This window comes from Artemia sp. Qi Xiang Cuo, chromosome 9 (assembly GCF_049724085.1).
Source record: "Artemia sp. Qi Xiang Cuo chromosome 9, ASM4972408v1, whole genome shotgun sequence".
NCBI classification, from domain to species: Eukaryota; Metazoa; Arthropoda; class Branchiopoda; order Anostraca; family Artemiidae; genus Artemia; species Artemia sp. Qi Xiang Cuo.
In genome coordinates, this window is record NC_142802.1 from 76,913,585 (window position 1) to 76,932,741 (window position 19,157).

The 19,157-nt window shown below is 32.8% G+C and overlaps 1 protein-coding gene across 1 annotated transcript in view; it reads right to left on the reverse strand.

Annotated features, from left to right (window-relative positions):
• Positions 1 to 3,003: 3,003 nt before the first annotated feature.
• Positions 3,004 to 19,157, reverse strand: part of LOC148949037 (protein sidekick-like) — a 32,614-nt gene continuing 16,460 nt past the window's right edge. The window contains exons 4-9 of the mRNA XM_089095094.1: positions 15,454 to 15,673; positions 13,653 to 13,855; positions 10,760 to 10,901; positions 8,130 to 8,255; positions 5,210 to 5,362; positions 3,004 to 3,032 (exon numbers count right to left, since the gene is read on the reverse strand). Of these exons, the coding sequence (XP_088951220.1) occupies positions 3,004 to 3,032; positions 5,210 to 5,362; positions 8,130 to 8,255; positions 10,760 to 10,901; positions 13,653 to 13,855; positions 15,454 to 15,673 (873 nt within the window). The remainder of the gene's footprint in view (positions 3,033 to 5,209; positions 5,363 to 8,129; positions 8,256 to 10,759; positions 10,902 to 13,652; positions 13,856 to 15,453; positions 15,674 to 19,157) is intronic.

The following is a 19,157-nucleotide window of genomic DNA, read 5'->3' on the forward strand; positions in this document are numbered from 1 at the left end:
ATTTTGAACTGAAAATCAAGTAGGCATCAAGACATGGCTAATTGTAGGAAAAAGCCAAGATAAATAGTCCGAGTAATTGAGAGGCAAAAATGTTTAAATGACACGGGTACTTCGAACTTTTTACCTTCGAATAGAGGGCAAGTAGGTTCATATAAATGAGGAGAATCGAAGCGTGATTTAACATAAATTGTCCTCCTAATCCTCCCATTCGGTATGTCACAGCAAGTGGTTTTGACAATTATTTCAGAAGTTAAAAAATGTCAGATACAGCTTTTAGGCATAACAGCGGCAAAATATGAATGAATTTATTTAATCAGCATATTTATTTATATATATATATATATATATATATATATATATATATATATATATATATATATATATATACGATACAATAAGTTCATATAAGTTCATATAAGTTTATTAATCCACATTCATAAACAAATAAATAAATTAAACAACACTTTCACGCTGGAGAAAACCTACGAAGGTTTATGATCGCGCGAAATTCCACGTAACTACTTACCTATTTACTCAACTATTTACATAAACCTCAACTATTTGACTAAAACTATTATAAATAAACCAAAAATAGATAAACTATATCCTATATATATATATATATATATATATATATATATATATATATATATATATATATATATATATATATATATATATATATATATATATATATATATATATATATATAATAATAATAATAATAAAAAAAAAAAAAAAAAAAAAAAAAAAAAAAAAAAAAAAAAAAAAAACTGAATTAAAAATGATGATACATAAATAAAATATAAAAGAAAAATAATAATAACCAATCCAGTCTCCATCCCTCAATATACTCAACTCCCTCCTCCCTCCCCCACCCTGCCAACCTTACCTTAGCTCCTACCCACCCTTACGTTCCCAGCCCACCCTTACCTCTTCAGCTCTTCTTCCTCCCCTACCCAACCAACCAGCCATAATAAAATTTAACAAATTCCCCCAAAAAATAATCTTTTAAATTCTTTTTAAATTGAGGTACATGTTCTGCCACTCTAATGATCAATGGTAGCTCATTGCATACTAATGGACGCAGGTGTTTCATTGAAAATGAAGACCTGGTACCACGACGCAAATCAACAACTATATTATCACTTTGCCTAGTACCATAATTATGCAGATCACTATTAATTTGGTAAAAATTCTTAAAAGCATCAGGGGTTAAACCATTCTTACACTGAAACACAAATCCTGCAGCTAGGTAATCTCTTATCTGACCTACATTAAGGAGCTTCAGGGATCTAAAACAAGCACAGGTGTCATGTACATCATGGACATATCTACCGATTTTTCTAATAGCTTTATTTTGAAGAACTTGCACTCTTCTATAGCTGCATAAGAAGTTACTGCTTCAATGGGGGCAATCGTAGGAATTATATGGACTAACGAACGAATAATATGTAGTTAGATTTATTCTTTGAGAGAGAAAATGCTGCAGACATCAAAGTATTCTTACCCCATGGACCAGTTTTGATGAAATTGCATCACTTAGACACTTCCATACCAAATGGTAATGAAGATAAAAACCGAGGTAGCAGAGATGATCAACTTGCTGAACTAGATTACCACATAAAGTTACCTGGCCAGAAACATCCAGTGGTGTACCAACTCTACAAAACGTCATAAAAATGTCTTGCTAACATTTACACACAATAGACTTAATGAAGTGAAAATCTCCAGCCTTTCCAATGCGAGATTCTCTTTTTTCACCAGGTCCCTCACAGATGAGGCAAACACAGTTAAAACGGTATCATCAGCAAACGAATTAAGACACACATCTTTCAAATAAAGACGCATGAGATCAACATAGATGAGGTAAAGGAGTGGACCTAACACTGATCATTCTGGTACTCCACACGTCACTGGAAATTCTGCTGAACCCCAATCATTCAATTCTACTTTGAGGGATCTCCCTGTGAAATAAATTTCAAACGACTTCAAGCACTTTCCACGGACACCTAACGACTCCATCCGACTTAGCAGAGTTTGAAAATCAACTGTATCGAATGCTTTGCGAATATCCATAAATATAGACAAAGGTGTTTCACCTCTGTCCATACCACTGTTGATTGATTCTATAAGTTGTTGCAAAGCATTCGTCGTCGAGTGCCCTTTGCGAAATCCGAATTGGGTCTCACTCAGCAAATCATTAGTCTGTAGGAAACAATATAGACGTTTATGAACAACTTTTTCTAATAGTTTCGAAAACAATAGAAGGATCGAAATCAGTCTCCAATTCTCAATTTCTTTTTTAGGGCCACCTTTATAAAGTGGTATAACTTTCGTAACTTTTAGTTGGTCCGGAAAAATGCCCTTTTCAAGTGAAAGGTTTATAATAAAAAGCAGACACGGTAGAATATAATGCATTATTACCTTAAACGATCGAAGAGATAAGCCGTCCACTCCCGCAGAATTTGATTTCAGAGATTTCAATATTGATTTCAATATTCTAAAAAATGTTAATATCTCAACGGAGAGTTGGGCTCGTAACTACTGGGCATAAGAAACATAAAAGTTAGTTCTTCAACAGGAAAAAAATAAAATAAAAATAAAAGAACAGAGCCACAAAATCAAAAAAAAGAGAGGAAAACCTGGCAAAGGAAATATGAAAAAAAAAATCAACTTTATTTGGAGATTACAAAAACACGAGTTTTACGTGCTGCTTACAGCTTTTGTAAACCAAAATTCGTACTTCCAAAAATTTACTAAATACAGTTATTTATATTATCCAATCGGAAGAAAATGAACAATAAATTTGGGCACTCAAAACACATTCCGGGGTAACAAAAGAAGAATTAAACAGTTGACCTGTTTCAGCTGTGCATTTAAAACATTTAAAAGGTACGACCATGAGGCTTCAGAGTTAAGAGTCAATTGAAATCCATGCTAAGACATTGGATACAAAACGAATGGTTTACACGGAAGATAAACTTAAACATGCCATGCGTATTACTTACTATAGCCAGATGTCAGTTTTGCTAAAAGATCAAAAATTTAAATCAGTATTCTAACAAACAGGACAGGATCATTTTTTTAACTAACAAATCCTCAATTTGAATACTTATTTATCCTGAAAACACAGTTTAAGGTAGAGTCGAACCTACCTTTTGAAATTGCATGATATTAGCGGAAAACACAAATTTGACGTGATTTTAATATGGGTAATTATACTCAAGGACGTGCCACGAGGGGAGAAGCCCCCCCCCCCAAAAAAAAAAACGTACGTGCCTAATTAAACTAAAGGTGTCTTGGGTAGATCCTTAATCAAATTTAACTATTATTTATATATTTCACTGCGTTGGATTAAATATAAATAGACCATTCAACTAATTCTCAATTTGACCTTAGTTTTCACAAAACAGAATAAATCTATTTTTGCAACGGGGAAATAACAAAAATTTAAATGACAGCCCTCTATATGTACCTCTGCGAAAACGCTTATGGTTCGACGTTCTCGCTCAATTGAGTTTTTTTTTATCGTATGATACAAAGAAAAAAAAATAATAAATGAGAAATAAAATCAAATAGCCGAGAAAGACGAGGGTTCAGCCAGTGGAAAAATATGAAACGAAAATAAGCAGATATTTCGACAAGGACCACCACCAAGTCGTCCTCAGTGCTAAGAAGAAAAAAAAAAAATACAATCTTTTGAAATAAACTTCACAAGAGACAAATACACACTGAATTCAACAAAACTAGAACAAGTGAAAGGCCCTTCACCAATTGGATTGTGCGAAAATTCTTTGCTTAGCAATAGATTTAGCTTGTCTGTAGACTCAATTTTCATCAAAAATGCGGACAGGTGGTTTTACTTTAAACTGAGGAATTTTTTTTATTTTAATCCTTTAATATCAATCTATTATAAATTGGGCTTATGGAAATATCTCCAGTATCTCTATTTATAACAAAGTCTCTATTTATATATTTTTTAATCTCAATTGCTTCTCTAAAAGATTGCGGTAAGCTATTTACGGTAGATATTAAAGTTGCCTCCTCAAAAAGAACTAAATGACCTGGATTCTCAAAATTTGGAGGGCCAAAGCAGAATCAAAATTGTCATTTTTATTACTATTTTCATCATCTCAGGGATTTATCTATTGAAGTTTTGTGTTCATGCAGTCGTCCCCCCAGTTATTGACGGGCCCTCCCAATGTATAAAACTTCCGACATGAACACGGGACTTTGTATACACCCCTACCCAATATAGGGTCAATTCTATCCTTATAGAGTCAGTAACTCACTGCAGCACCAAGTCTGAGGCCAACAGAAGTAGACACTTCCCTCGTTTATAGTCTTACAAATTGCATTAAGACATATATAAAATAAATATTTTATCTTTGATTGAACGATAAAAAAGTTGTATAAAATGCCATACACATCGTCAACTTTTCAACTATTGTAATGTAATTTTGTAGATATTGGGATATTAATTAGGATATTGAGGGTATTTAAGTAAAAAAATTCACTTACAAAATAAATTTCAAATCTCCATTTGTCTTAAGTACCGAAGACATTTTTTGCCCATCACCCTCCCACCCTTGAACGTAATTGAGCCTATTTATGTTTTAGACTGTAATTTTGCTTTTGGTAGTTTCAAAACTTTGATTTGATTAAGGTTGCATGACATTTTTGTCAGTTTTACCACTTTTGAATCGTGAAAACAAACAGGAAAAAACAATTAAGATTGACAACGCTTTTTGTCCGTAAAACTCAACCACTAACAATCTTTCAATTTCCAGAGACAATTATACCTTCAAGCGAAAGCTGCACCACAACTCCTTAAGGTGTTTTTTTTTTTTTTTTTTTTTTTTTTTTTTTTTTTTTTTTGCGCCAGCTACTACCAAAAACTGCACACTGTGTATAGAGGTATTTTTTTTATTAGAAACTGAATTCCCGATTGTTCTTAATTTTTTAAGATATATATGGTTGCATGAGTCCCAGGCTTAACTGATTTGAATAATAAATTTTTGTTTGCTCCGGTACAATTAAATATATATATATATATATATATATATATATATATATATATATATATATATATATATATATATATATATATATATATATATATATATATATATATATATATATATATATATATATATATATGTTAATTTTAACTTGTTTAAATTTATTTGGCTTAATATATACATACCTTTTTTCTTGGCTTCAACATAGTATCCAAGAATTGGGCCTTTCCCCGATGCTCCGTTTTCCCACTGAAGACCCACCGAAGAGGCAGACTTAGTTAGAAGGAGATCCCGAGGTCTTCCTGGAGATCCATCCTGTGGACCAGTTGTCACATTTCCTAAAAGATGACAATGAAAATAATTAGAAGGAATAAATATAAATAAAAATAAAAAAAAGAAACCGACTCGACAAAAAAAAAAATCAAAAAACGAAATAAAATGAAGTCAGAGCCATCGACTGGACTTGTTGTCATATCTCCTCGAAGAAGGCTGTAATCAAAATGAAATAAATAAATTCTTGAAAATTAATTAAAAATAAGAATGAAATAGATGAAAACAAATTAAATAGATCAAGATGAAAGTGATGTAATAAAATGAACTGAGAGCACCGTTGTCATATCTCCTGAAAGATGGTAGCAATTAAAATGAAAATAAAATGAAAAACAAATTTAAATGAAAAACCGTTGTCATATCTCCTGAAAGATGGTAGCAATTAAAATGAAAATAAAATGAAAACCAAATTTAAATGAAAAAAAAAACTAAGTAAAAGCCATCTTGTGGCCTCTTGTCATGTTTTCTGAAAAATGACAACGAAACGAATTAATGAAAAGACATGAAAAAACGAAGAACGAAAAAATAAGGAAAACAAAGACAAAACCAAATAAAACTAAAATTTGACTGAAAAAAGAGAACATAGATGAAATACCAATCAAAATTAGAATTTTCCCAAAGAGGATTGATGAATTTTTGTCCAGCGATTCAATTTCTATTAAGATGACTAACTAGTGTTTTTTTTTTTCCATAATGAGGAAGTATGTGTGTAGAGACTATTTGAATTATCATAAATAGGGTCTTATTAAATAAACAAAATTACTTGAAGACTGCTGCTGGTATACAAGTTGAATGCAATATTTCCACTGAGCAGCCAGGGCTTCCGACCTTAGTCGGAATCAGAGAGAGGACCAACCAGGATATTTGGCCAGAGCCGCAGGGCCACAATTTTGAATAAAATTTAAATACAGGATATTTTCTATGCAGTAAACATGCACAAGTACGGCCTAGGTCCAAATTATTCACGGGCGTGGCTTTATCCCTTACACAGTCACAAGGTGATTATTTTGGATATTAACATAATATATGTAATATCCATATATGTAATATATATATAATATATATAATGGATACGAGAAGTAAGCTGTTTGTCTAAGAAAAAAAACTACTGGTGGTGTCTAATATTGCCAAATAGGATCATAGAACTAAATGTAACCTATATACTACCTACTTTTTATATCCTAGTAGTACGCAAATATTACCCTTTTTTTAATTTACCACAAATTTTAATAGCATACTAAAGACAAGAAAAAATATGATTAAACATTTTTAAATTGTAAAGCCTCGCAGCACGTGGAAATAAGCCTCGGTCCATGGATACAGAATATAAGTAGTCCATCTGTGAGGAAAACCTTTTTTAGCTGTCTAATATTACCAAGCAGAATCATAGAGCTGAGTGTAGCCTATACATCTAAACAAAAATATTGCCTACATTCTTTTCTTGAACTTACTAAAAATTTTGATATTTCCCAAAAAAACATTAACTATACAACAAAGAACCCAACAAATTTCCTTGTGACAGGGAGGATTGAACCTCAGGAATTCACTGATGTTCAAGGGCATGGCATTCACCATTCCGCTGTCACAAGGTGAATGGTTGAAATATTTACATATTACATGAACTGGATACGGAAGATTATCGGGTCGTTTCTGAGAAAAAAATCAATATATATTACATGGCAAAAAGCGTTGAGAAAAAACAAGGTAACAGAAATGAATGGCCATGTAAAGGATACTAATAATGGTAATGTAAATTTGCTAATGACTTACCAAAAGTTGACCTTCGGAAGGTGGGCTGTAATCAATGTAAGAGCTCCAAATGTAAAATTGTAAGTCACTTTTCTTTCTAAAAATGTGATGGTAACTAATGATAATGTAGCGAATAATGGTAATATAAATTTGGTAAGGAATTACCGAAATATGACCTCCGAAAGGTGACCTTTAATCAGTGGTAAGATCTCGGACTGTAAAACGGTAGGCCACTTGTTCTTCTTAAAATGCAATGGTAGTTCACGATAATTTAACGGATAATGGTAATGGTAATGTAAATTTGCTAATGAATTACAAAAAGCTTACATTCGAGAGGTGGGTTGTAATCATAGTATGAGCTCGGACCGTAAAATGGCGAGTCACTTGATCTTCTAAAAATATGATGGTAACTAATGGTAGTGCAAAAGATAATTTTTACTGTAATGTAAATTTGGTAAGGAATTACCGAAGTCTTACAATTGAAAAGTGGGTTTTTCTCTTGGTCGAGTTTCCCCGCGGCTTAACTTCACTTTTTTTTTTTTTTTTTCTTTTTTTTTTGGTAACTTCTCCATTTGGCTGCTGGCTTGGGGTGATGCTTGGTAAGTCATACATTTCTTTCTTTTTATTTATTTATAAAAGGGTGTGATTGTGCGTAATTACAGTAATATATTATGTAATATATTATTTTGTTTTTATTTGTTATTGGTTGCCCGGTAATACGAGCTAAGACTCTCAGCCAGGCATACCGTTTTGTAGCTGTATTTAGTTTGTAAATAAAAAGAACCTGAACCTGACTTGTTTTTCTAAAAATATAATGAAAATGAATGGTAGTGTAATAGATAGTGGTAATAGTAATGTGAATTTGATAAGGAATTACCGAAAGCTCACCTTTTGAGGGTAGGTCGTAATCAATAGCAATAAATCGGACTGTAAAATGGTAAGTTTCTTGTTCTTCCAAAATGTAATTTTTGATAATGTAATGGATACTGATAATATAACTTTGGTAATGAATTAATAAGAGCTTACCTTCAGAAGGTGGTCCGTAATCAATAGTAAGAGCTCGGACAGTAAAATGGTAAGTCACTTGCTCTTCTAAAAATGAAACTACCAATGAATTTGTTGTCACTTTTTGCTTTACTTGCTTGCTGTAATCTGAAAAAAAAAGATAATACAAAAAAAGGCCGACATATAAATACACAATAATTGGACAAATTTTACATAATAAAATAGTTTTTCAAAACCTAGGGATTTTAATGCACAGTAGATATAAATCAGTGTCAAGTACATTTATCAATAAATTCACAACTATTGAATTTAACCCTAATTATATAACCCTAATTATATTAAACTACGGAAATAGGGCATATAATAATAACAATGAAATATAAAATAGAATAAAATAATAGAAAATATAGAAAATAGAATAGAAAGAAAACGGAAATAGAATATGTGTTACAATGATGTTATAATAGATAGATAGGTAGACATATATTTATTGCAGCAAAATTTGTTTTGGGCCATGACAAAAAAAAATAATAACACAAAATAATTACATATGATACTACCGCACATAACAGGGCATATAATAATAACAATAAAAAGCATAACAATTGCAAAATTAAAACAAACACAATAAGGCACATAATACCATAAAACTAACATAATTACACAAAACGTCACAGACATAATCAATATATTGTAAATGCTTCAAACTTAGATGGGCCATAGCTACAATACGATTCCTACCCTCTAGTGACTTAGTCTTCCTAACATTGATTGTTAAGCCAATTCTAGCACCCTAACTCGCAAATACCTCTAAAGCTATCATTCATTTTGCTCATCTACTTTCATCAAGGATGTTTAAAATCATCAGCATAATCCAAGTCCAGGATTCCCATTTACCCCAATCCCAAAAATGGCTACCCTCAAATCCTTCAACTCCTTACAATTGCATACAGAGTGCTCTAAATCATCATTTTCTCCGCACATCGGGCAAAAATACAGACCCTTCCGCGACCGGAACCTCCCCAAATATTTCCTTCTTTCACTTAAGACATAAAATTACCCCTTATTGAAATGACCCACCTTATATCTTCCCCCTTAAGTCCCACTATTAAATAATATTTCTCCCCCACGCCTCCTTGACCTTCACGTTCACACCTAGAGATGCTGCCGGGTTCCGACCAGTCTGCCATAACTGGATCTCCTGCTCTTGCAGTACAATGTTTACTTTTCTTGTCACAGATCCTACTTCTCCTCCTATGCCTACCCCCTTCTAATTCCTGACTACCTGATTCCTAATTCCTGACAGAGCACGACTATTCAATATTTTCCTTATTTGATTCGGTCATGAATCTTTCCTATTATCTTTTATCATTTCTCTATATGCTACCTTAACTAATCTATTCTCAGGCAATGATCTTATCTTCTTCCAAAACCTGACCATTTTTAATAGTCTCTTATTCCGAAGGATGTCTAGGCCTAAATCTCCTCTTATTACTAGATTATTAAACCTATCATTTAAACCTAACCGTCTCTTAAAGTACTTAAGGTGAATCCTTTCTAATCCCATTCCTTTCTCACCCCCCTACAATTATTTTACAATCATTAATTATTTTAGATTTTGTAGATTTTTGTTGTTTCTTCCACCTTGGACTAATAAACTGGTAATTATTGACAAATTTCTTGTTTCTGATATGACTGTAAAACTGGAAGCACTACACAGAAAGCTTTCAAATACCGCTTTTATCCGTTTTTCTCCGCACCATCACCTTATCAGGTTTTTTTTAGTCATAAGTTTTTTTTCCTCAATTTGTTTGTTTGTTTTTCTCTCTTTGGTCACTCCACATTTTTTGGTATTGTAAAGAGTAAGTAAAAATCTAATAATGATAACATATGACAGCTTGTGTCCATATTTTTGAATGTTGCTGCTTATTAGATTCTGCAAGTTGTGAATTTTTTTTCTCTTCTTCTTTTTCCCCTACGTTTATATTATTTCTCTACTTTTTTTTAGTTTCTTTTAAATTTTATGTGTTACATTGTAACTGATATCCTTTGTTTTCTATATTGATTTGCGTTGCATTTTATCACTCCATTATAAAAATAATGGAGGGGGGGCGGCTCACCCCCTCCCAACTTTGTTGCCCACTCGCTAAAATTTTTGCCAAAGGTGAAAATTTCGGCAGATATTTTGCAAAATCGGGTGAAATTTAGCGAAATTCTTGATTTCTGCCGAAAATTCGGCATAAATCAGTTAGCGAGTCGGTAAATTTACGAAGGTCACCCCCCTCCCAATAAAATGAGCCTGTGGATGCCCCTGGGAAAAGGTACTTAGGTTAGGTTACGTAATTAATATATACTATGCTTTACCCCCATCCCCCTGACGTGCAAATATATAGCCGAAATTTGTTTTTAAGCTATTATATACTAGTTACTATTATATAAACTAATAATTTTTATGGATGTTATGACGGTTGGTGCTTGTGACGGTTGGTCGAAATGGTAGCACTCCGATATATTCGTCTAATTACAAAATAATATAAGAATAAATTAGAGACTAATTATAACAAATATAAAACTATAGAAGCAATATAGCATAAATACATAGATATAATAATATAAATGTACGATAACATATAAAGAGGGAATAAACTTACTTTCATCTTGATGAGCAGTTTCATATGTAACAAGATATCCAAGAATTTCCCCATTTGGTTTCTTAGGGGCATTCCAGTACACACGAAGACTGTTCATCGTAATCTCATTGAAGCTAACAGAACCAGGCTTTCCAGGAAGGCCCTACAAGAAACATCATATACATTAAACCTTAACACAGAAGGAGGGGATCGAGGACTTAAAAGGAATGATCTAAAATTCTGTCACAAATTGAATGTTTGGATTGTAATTTTCAGGTTTTTCAAGATTAAGGTAATTTCGAAGACTCAAACTGCCTTTCCAAGACGAATGAATGACGTAAAAGTTCAGAATGAATGGGAAAGAATGTCGTACTAATTAGACAGTGATAATCAACACTTCACAAAATTTGAATACTGAGATATGATAATCGATCAACACTGTATAGTTGACCGTCATCAGCAGAAGTTCAAGGTTAAAATAAATACAGTTAGCCAAACTAAATTTACGGGATGACATGGCACTCTGAATAATCAGCTCCGAAATTAGCTTTTCGATAATTCTTAATTGATTAGTGATTATTTCAAGGTAGAGAAGGCGGCGTCTGAGCAAATCTCTGTAACAGTTAGAAGTAGATTACGGCATGTTGGCCTCTGAAACCAGCTCTCAAAGTAGCTTTTCGATAGTTCTTAATCGATTAGTAATTATTTCAAGGTAGAGGAGGCGGCGCTTGAGCAAATCCCTGTCTTAGGAATTACGGCATGTTGGCCTCTAAAACTAGGCTGCATAATAGATTTTCCATAGCTCAGAATGGATTGGCTATGATTAAAGCCCGTGCGTACCTTCATTTTTGGAAAATAACTATCAACTATTTTAAAATGTAGTGAATACAGATAGCACAGTGTTTCCCATGAAATTTTCATTGAGTTTCTGATTATAGAATTACATTCTAAATAGTCATTATACATTCCATTAATTTGTGCATTTCATTGCATCTAAAATAAAGATTTGAATGATAGGCGTGCAGTTAGAATTTTTCTTATCCCTTACCTTTATCATAAATTTTGCTACTTAAGAAAATTGCGCGTTTTAGATTTTCAAAAATGTGAATCTTAATTATTGAAGAAGCCTTCATTTGTAGGTTCACAAAAGTAATCAGTTTTTTTTGTTTTTTTTTTCGAAGCACCAGAAATTTGATTAAATTTTTTTTTAATTATTAAATAGCAAAGTGGGTGAAAAAACAAACATGACTACACTTCCAATTCAACATAAAATCTGCAATTAAAAATATTTTAGCCTAATAATTTAAAAATTCCCACGGAAAAAAACACAACAGCAAGCAAAAAGTGATTCTTAAAACTAAAAAAAAAAGTGATTAAAAAAAAAAAAAAAAAAAAAAACTAATCGGAGTCACAAACAGATTGGTTTAATAATTTTTATTGAAAAAACTGAATTGCGAAAAAAACATAAAAAACATGAAAATATAAAAAAGAAAACATAAAATTATTTTTAATAGCAACACACAGGTGAACTGGTAATTGTAACCAAAAAATGTAACTTGGTTGTGTTTCGCCCCCCTCCCCTAATCTCTTCCTGTGAGAAAAATCACAGAATTTTTCTGAGTGTACAGTAAACACAACGACAATACACTTTACTCAACTTTTCAATTTTTAAAGGGAGGGGCGGAGGTGTGCAACTGGGATTTTAGGTGCAACATTAGTTCTCCCACCACCTGGTGTGATTCCAAAGGGCAAGAAACAATTCCAATTAATAATACGGCTTCTCAACTTCCCTGGAAACAGTTAGATTTAAGAGATTGTGTTTTGAAATGGTTTTTTTTTTACTCATATAGTTACAAAAACTATTATTATTAGTGGTTTATGCTATAACGTTGGCGAAAAGTCTCATATTACTACTTTTTCAATTAAATACTCGAAATGAAGAAATTGCAATGACCAGACCAATTCCCATGACACACGTTCGGCTACTTTTACCATTCCATTATTATTCCACAAGCTTACTTGATGAGTGCATTTCAGAAATCGACCAAGTTTTCCAGTACAACTCTGTTAAAAACAAACTTTTATTAAACAAAAGCAAACAACTTTGTTTCAAAACGTATCGTAATTTGTTTACATGCCCTTTTGTCACTTTTTAATGAGTCGGAAAAAAGAATTCAGAGGGGGGGTAGTAACCCTCCCCCTCCTTGGATCGAGATTTCAGTCGATTTGTTGAAATTGCCCCAAATATCTTTTCGCAGCAAACTTTTACCATTAAGAGTAATACAAAATAATAGTCACCATTCCTGAATAAGTTTCAAATGGTGATTTTTCACACTAGACATTTTTTTTTTCAAAGCCCTGTTTTTTATATTTTCAGTTCCTATGGAGGTTTCTTCCTCAACTGAGAGGTTAGCCATGATCTTCTGAAACCGCTGTTTTTTTAGTTTTTTTTTTGTTTTTTTTTTTCGATTGTAGATCTTTTACACGTCCTAAAATTAACCGAACAGTAATTTCGGCTCGGCAAGAAGAGCGCATTAGGGTCCATATTTTTCAAAATTTACCTTTTAAATAAATACTTATTTAACATCCTAATTGGATATTTGCGCGTCATGAAACCGCTTGATGACCAAACATGTACTTGTCAAGTCCTGACGTTGACAATTTGAGATTAAGGTCCATCACCAGCTGGGTTAAAGGGAGACATAAATAAATCAGTATTAATTATAAATCAAATTACAGCATAAATTGATTGCTATAAAGCATAAAGGATATAAATTACTTCGGAATAAAATATAAATCGGTAAATAAATCGGTATAGGATAAAGATAATTAAATAATTCAGAAAGATCCTTTAGGGAAAGATCCTAAAAGGATCTTCAGAAGTCCTAAAACTGCGTTATAGCCAAATCCATACTTGTAAAGTCCTGACGTTGACAGGATGAGATCGTGGTCCATCACCAGCTGGGTTAAAGGCAAGCATTTCAATTATATACTCAGTATACTGGTCCATAAAGGGAAGGGAATGACTCGTATATGAGGCCGGAACCACTTCTGTCTCTTCTTTGTCTGAAGAATCACCAATAGGAGTGTAAAAGATTTTATATCCCAATAAATCGCCTGCAAAATGAGACTTGAATAAATGATGTCCCACTCAGAAAAGATAACTAAGAACTTCTAATTCTTGAGCATACTCGAGAGAAAGAGAGAGAGAGAGAGAGAGAGAGAGAGAGAGAGAGAGAGAGAGAGAGAGAGAGAGAGAGAGAGAGAGAGAGAGAGAGAGAGAGAGAGAGAGAGAGAGAGAGAGGAAGAGACAGAGCGAGAGTGGGAGAGAGTGAGAGAGAGTGAGTGAGACAGGGGGAGAGAGAGGAAGAGACAGAGCGAGAGTGGGAGTGGGAGAGAGTGAGAGAGAGTGAGAGAGAGAGAGAGAGAGAGAGAGAGAGAGAGAGAGAGAGAGAGAGAGAGAGAGAGAGAGAGAGAGAATTGTTTCCATCATCCAAACAACAATTTTACCAACAGTAGTGTTTCCGTGAGGTACGTAATAGGAAACTGTTGATGAATTTTGGGCATGAAACTAAAAAAATTAAAAAAATCGAAAAATAAAAATTTCAAATAACTTCACTTAAGCTATGGATGACGTATGGTCTTCAGGGTTGAATAGCATTTTTAAGCATGTTTCCGAAGATAGTAATGGCGTTAGAGTCTGTGTTTGCTCAAAAGGGTGGCGGAAACAAGCCTAATATTAGGAAATATAAAAAATTGGCAAGTCTATTTTTTTTCACAAAGTTAGCAAAGACTGTGTCAGGCAAAAATCTGCAAACCTAGCAAACTCCTATGGATAGGAGGGAGAGGAATAGCAGAAATAGACCTAATAAGAAAAATAGAACTATTCGATTCCCCTCGCTGCTCTTTACAAATATATTTTCTACTCAGATAATTTCCCTAGTTGAAACCTCAAAACATCCTAAGAATCATTGCTACACTAAAATACCCTAAGATTTTCTTTTCTATTGGAGGCAAATATACAAAAGCCTAATTTTTAATAATAGCAATGGATAGGATCAAAATGTGAAACAAAGAAAACTGACACAAGATTGAAATCCTAGAAATCTATCAAACTCTTAGGGTGAAGAGGAGGGGGGGGGAGTCTAATATTAAGATTTATACAATTTAGCAAAAAAAACGTAGTATAAATGTATGACCACGCCAGATCATAAGGAAACATGTTAAGAAAACATTTCTTACTTCATAATATGCAAAATTATCCTAGTTAACATATTTTCCAGGGGTAACACCTTTATCCTTAATATTTTCCTTGTTTTTCCAGTTTTTCAATCACATTTTACATTTTTATACCTATTTTCCAAGTCTTGAAAATTGTTTATAAAACAAACACCCAAGAGCCATCTAACTAGTCTAACCTAACTTAACCTAAATTTATGAATATTTGCCTATTTGTATCCTTTTGGTAGATGGCAGTGATAGTGTTTAACTTTCATATATAGACTATTTGAAAACGGATAAATGCAGTGAAATCTGTTAATTTTTCACAATTTTGTTAAAAAAAATTTGCACAACAGTGAAAATAGTGAGGATAAAGGTGCTCACTATTTATGAAGTAAGTATTATGAAGCAGGAAATGTTTTCTTAACATGTCTCCTTATGACCAGGCCTGGTCATACATTTATACCAAAAATTCAACCCCTGGGCCAGCTTACCGTTTTGTTGGCTTGCTAGTGGTGGTTGCCAACTAAGTCGAACTTCTGTTGAAGAAAGCGCTACAGCTCGAAGCTCACGAGGCTCACCGGTAGGAACTGCTTCACCAACATAAACGGTCTGCGGAGAAGATGGAGGACCAGACCCTTGACTATTAAATGGAATAACGGCAATTTCATAGTTCTTATCACGAACAAGGTCTTGGAGTACAATCTGGTTTCCCTGCAAAATAGAAAAATTAAGGCTTATTTAAAAAAAAATTATTCATTTAAAAAAAAAATTAAAAATTAAACTCAAAATTCATCTTATCGTCACTCTGGTGCCAAACGCCAAATTATTTTTCGGCAAAAAAAATTATTTATATTTAATGAAAAAAAAATTGGCTAGAAATCAACAGTTTCAACAATTACTTTTTGGGGAAGGGGGCTGAGGAGTGTGACAATCCTTTCTAATAATAACGATTGATTTTCTGTCTTTTTTATCTCGATCAGTTTCTATTTTTATTTCCAGAACCTAGGCTTTTTACTCTATTTATGTTGACTTCTATATTAGGAAAACATTTGGTAAAAATAAATTAATTGGTTTCATTTCAAACTTTAACCAATCATTTAGTTTTTTTGTTTCTTGCAGTTCTTTTTTTTTTTGCTTTTATCTGGTTTCAAATTTAACATATTAAACTAAATTAAAATTAAATACCATGAGAAACTGTTATTTAATTCAAACTTAACGTAAACTTTGTTATTTTTCGAATACAGACAACAAAACTTATAACATTATATATATTCTTCAGAGAATTCAATACACTTTAATTCATGTACTTGGTGAGATCTTGCAGCAGTTGATGCAGTGCTCTGGAAATAAGCGAGTTCCTTTCAGACCAGCAGCGAGCTGAATCCAATTTTTTTATTGAGTTTTTAATATTATATTTTGTCACCTGAAACTGTTTATAGTCGAAGATCACGTTTATTTTCGTTGTTTTATTTTATTATTATTACCAGTCTATATAAGTTACTATAGTCACTTTCAAATACAACTCCCCGTGGAGAAAAATGTTTAACCAAAAGGCAAATAGGTCAAATTTCGCTATTTTAGCCCAATAGCAAAATCAAATTATATAGTCAAATATGATCACTTTTAAATCGAGCTACCCATGGAGAAATTTTTTTTACCGAAACGCTAATAAATCAAATATTTTCCGGTTTTTTTTCCAAAAGCGCAATAAACTTTTATCAACTAACCAAGGAAAAACAAATTTGCCCGAAAACCTAATAAATCAAATTTTTGCCTGAAAGTCTAATAAGATAAGATAAGATAAGGGTTTATTCCAAAAACAACACAACGCAAAAAAAAACAAATGACCTTCCATAAGCTAACGCTTGTTCGGAAGTAATTACCCTCTTAAAAGTAACACTTATAATAACATAATAAAGAGAAAGAAGAGAAAAAAGAGAAAAAGAAGAAAGAAAGAAAAAAAGAAGAAAAAAATGAAAATCCTACACTCACTTGGCTCCTGGTTGCAATAATCAAAAATCAATACTTCACATACTCCAAAACTTCCCGCCGCCATCTCATAAATAATAAATAAACAAAACAAAAAAAAAAAAAATGAAAATATATAGGAAAAACGGGTTCCGGGCAAACCTGAGAGTGACTCAACTATACCACCCATTAAACAAATTCATACAAATTCATACCTATGGAGACAAAGGGTTTTAAGGTCCCGGCGGAATTCACATAGATTCGCTGAACTTTTCAAAGAAACAGGCAAATTATTCCAGACAACTGGCCCCACATGACGTATTGAAAATAGCGATCTAGTACTAGTAACTTGAGGTGTCCGTATATCTCTAGCATGACGAGTAGAATAATTGTTTACATCATCACCAGAAATAAATAAATTTGAAAAACACTTGGGAACTAAATTAGAAAAATACTTAAACATAAATAACCCATGGTAAAATTTTCCAAGACCTGACACAGGGATAATATTTAACTGTACATATTGGGATCTAACCAAGGGGTACATATTGGGATCTAAAAATAGATAATTTTTTTTTTTTTTGGCCAAAAGTAAAATAAAATTATACAGGTGATTATGGTTACTTATAAAAAGAGCTACATAGAGAGAATAAATTTTCACCCGTAAATCTAATAAATTATATTCTTTTTTCTCATTTTTTGACGAAAAGTGAAATCAAATTATATGGGTGATTATCATTACTTTCAAATGGCACTAATCATGGAGAAATTCTATTTACCCAAGAGTTTCAAAACTTCGTTATTTTTGTGCTGCTAATTTTTCATTTTTTTCCAAAGAAAATTCAATTTATATAAGCGAATAAGGTCACTTTTAAATAGCACTATTACGGAGAATTTTTTATGATTTTTTTCCAAGAGCACCATAACATTATTATTTCAAGTTACTAAGAGCTAAAAGTTTTAAATTCCCAAATGGAAAATTGAACAGTACTGTGACAAGTATACTGCGATAAGACTCAAAATACACTCGATGATCCATTCAAGAAAATGTCAAACGCTTCGTTTTAGATAAACAATTCAAAAAATCAATTTTGTCACTTGTTTGTTATTTCCATTAATTAAACGAGTATACAAATCAAGGGATTTTTATTAGATCTTAGAAGAGCTCGTTTAAAGGATCCTGTACAGCCGTCTCAACTGGTGTATTAAGGGTCGTATGGTTTCTAGACATTAAGAATAGACTTAGGAAGCCTAAACTTAAGGAAGGCACGGATTCTAGACATTAGGAGGCTTAGGAAGTCCAAGAATTCTGAAACGAGTCTATACTTTATTTGATATGCGAGTGTTGCGATAATATAGGGCAAACGACGATCAACTAGCTCATGGTAACGAACTCTTGGTATAAGCAATATACCATGGTATAAGCTAATGGTATAAGTAACCGACACATTTTGATATCAATAGATACATCAGAAGAATCTACTTATTTTGTTGTTTCCAAATATATAAGATTCATTAAGTTTATTTCTACGCATCACAAGTTACGAGCCTGAGAAAATTTGCCTGATTTTTGAAATAGGGGAAACATCCTCTAAAAGTCAAGAAATCTTGGTAAAAATCACACTATCAGATTTAGTGCACCTGAGAACGCTATTGTAGACGTTTGAAGCTCCTATGTACAAAAATGTGGAATTTTGTTATTTTTGCCAGAAGACAGATCCCGGATGTGTGTATTTGTTTTTTTGTTGTTGTTTTTCCCAGGGGTGATTATATTAAAATAATGGTCGTAGAAGAGCGGTAGAGGGCGCATTCAAACGAAAATTAAAAGTTCTAGGGCCCTTCTAAGCGACAAAAAAGGTTGGAAAGGAAACTGGCCCCCCTCGTGCGCCCATTTATTTCCCAAAGTTATTCAATTCTGTTTAGTATAGATTGGAAGATCAAATAAGTATGTCTTCAGGGGTAAAACAACCCCTCGCAGTCCGTGGGGAAAGACCGGTAAGATATGAAAATTGCCCATTGTTTACGTATAATATTTGTTATTGAGAAGTATACAGACATTTTTAGGGAGGGCGGGGGGGGGGAGGATTTTGTGCTTGGAGTGGATTTCCATTGGAACAACCTTCCTTGGGGAGGGAAATTTCCGGGGGGGGGGGGGTGAATTTTCCAGCGAAAATTTTACACTCTATTTGACAGAAATTCAATTCAAAATACTTTTTAATTTTTTTTT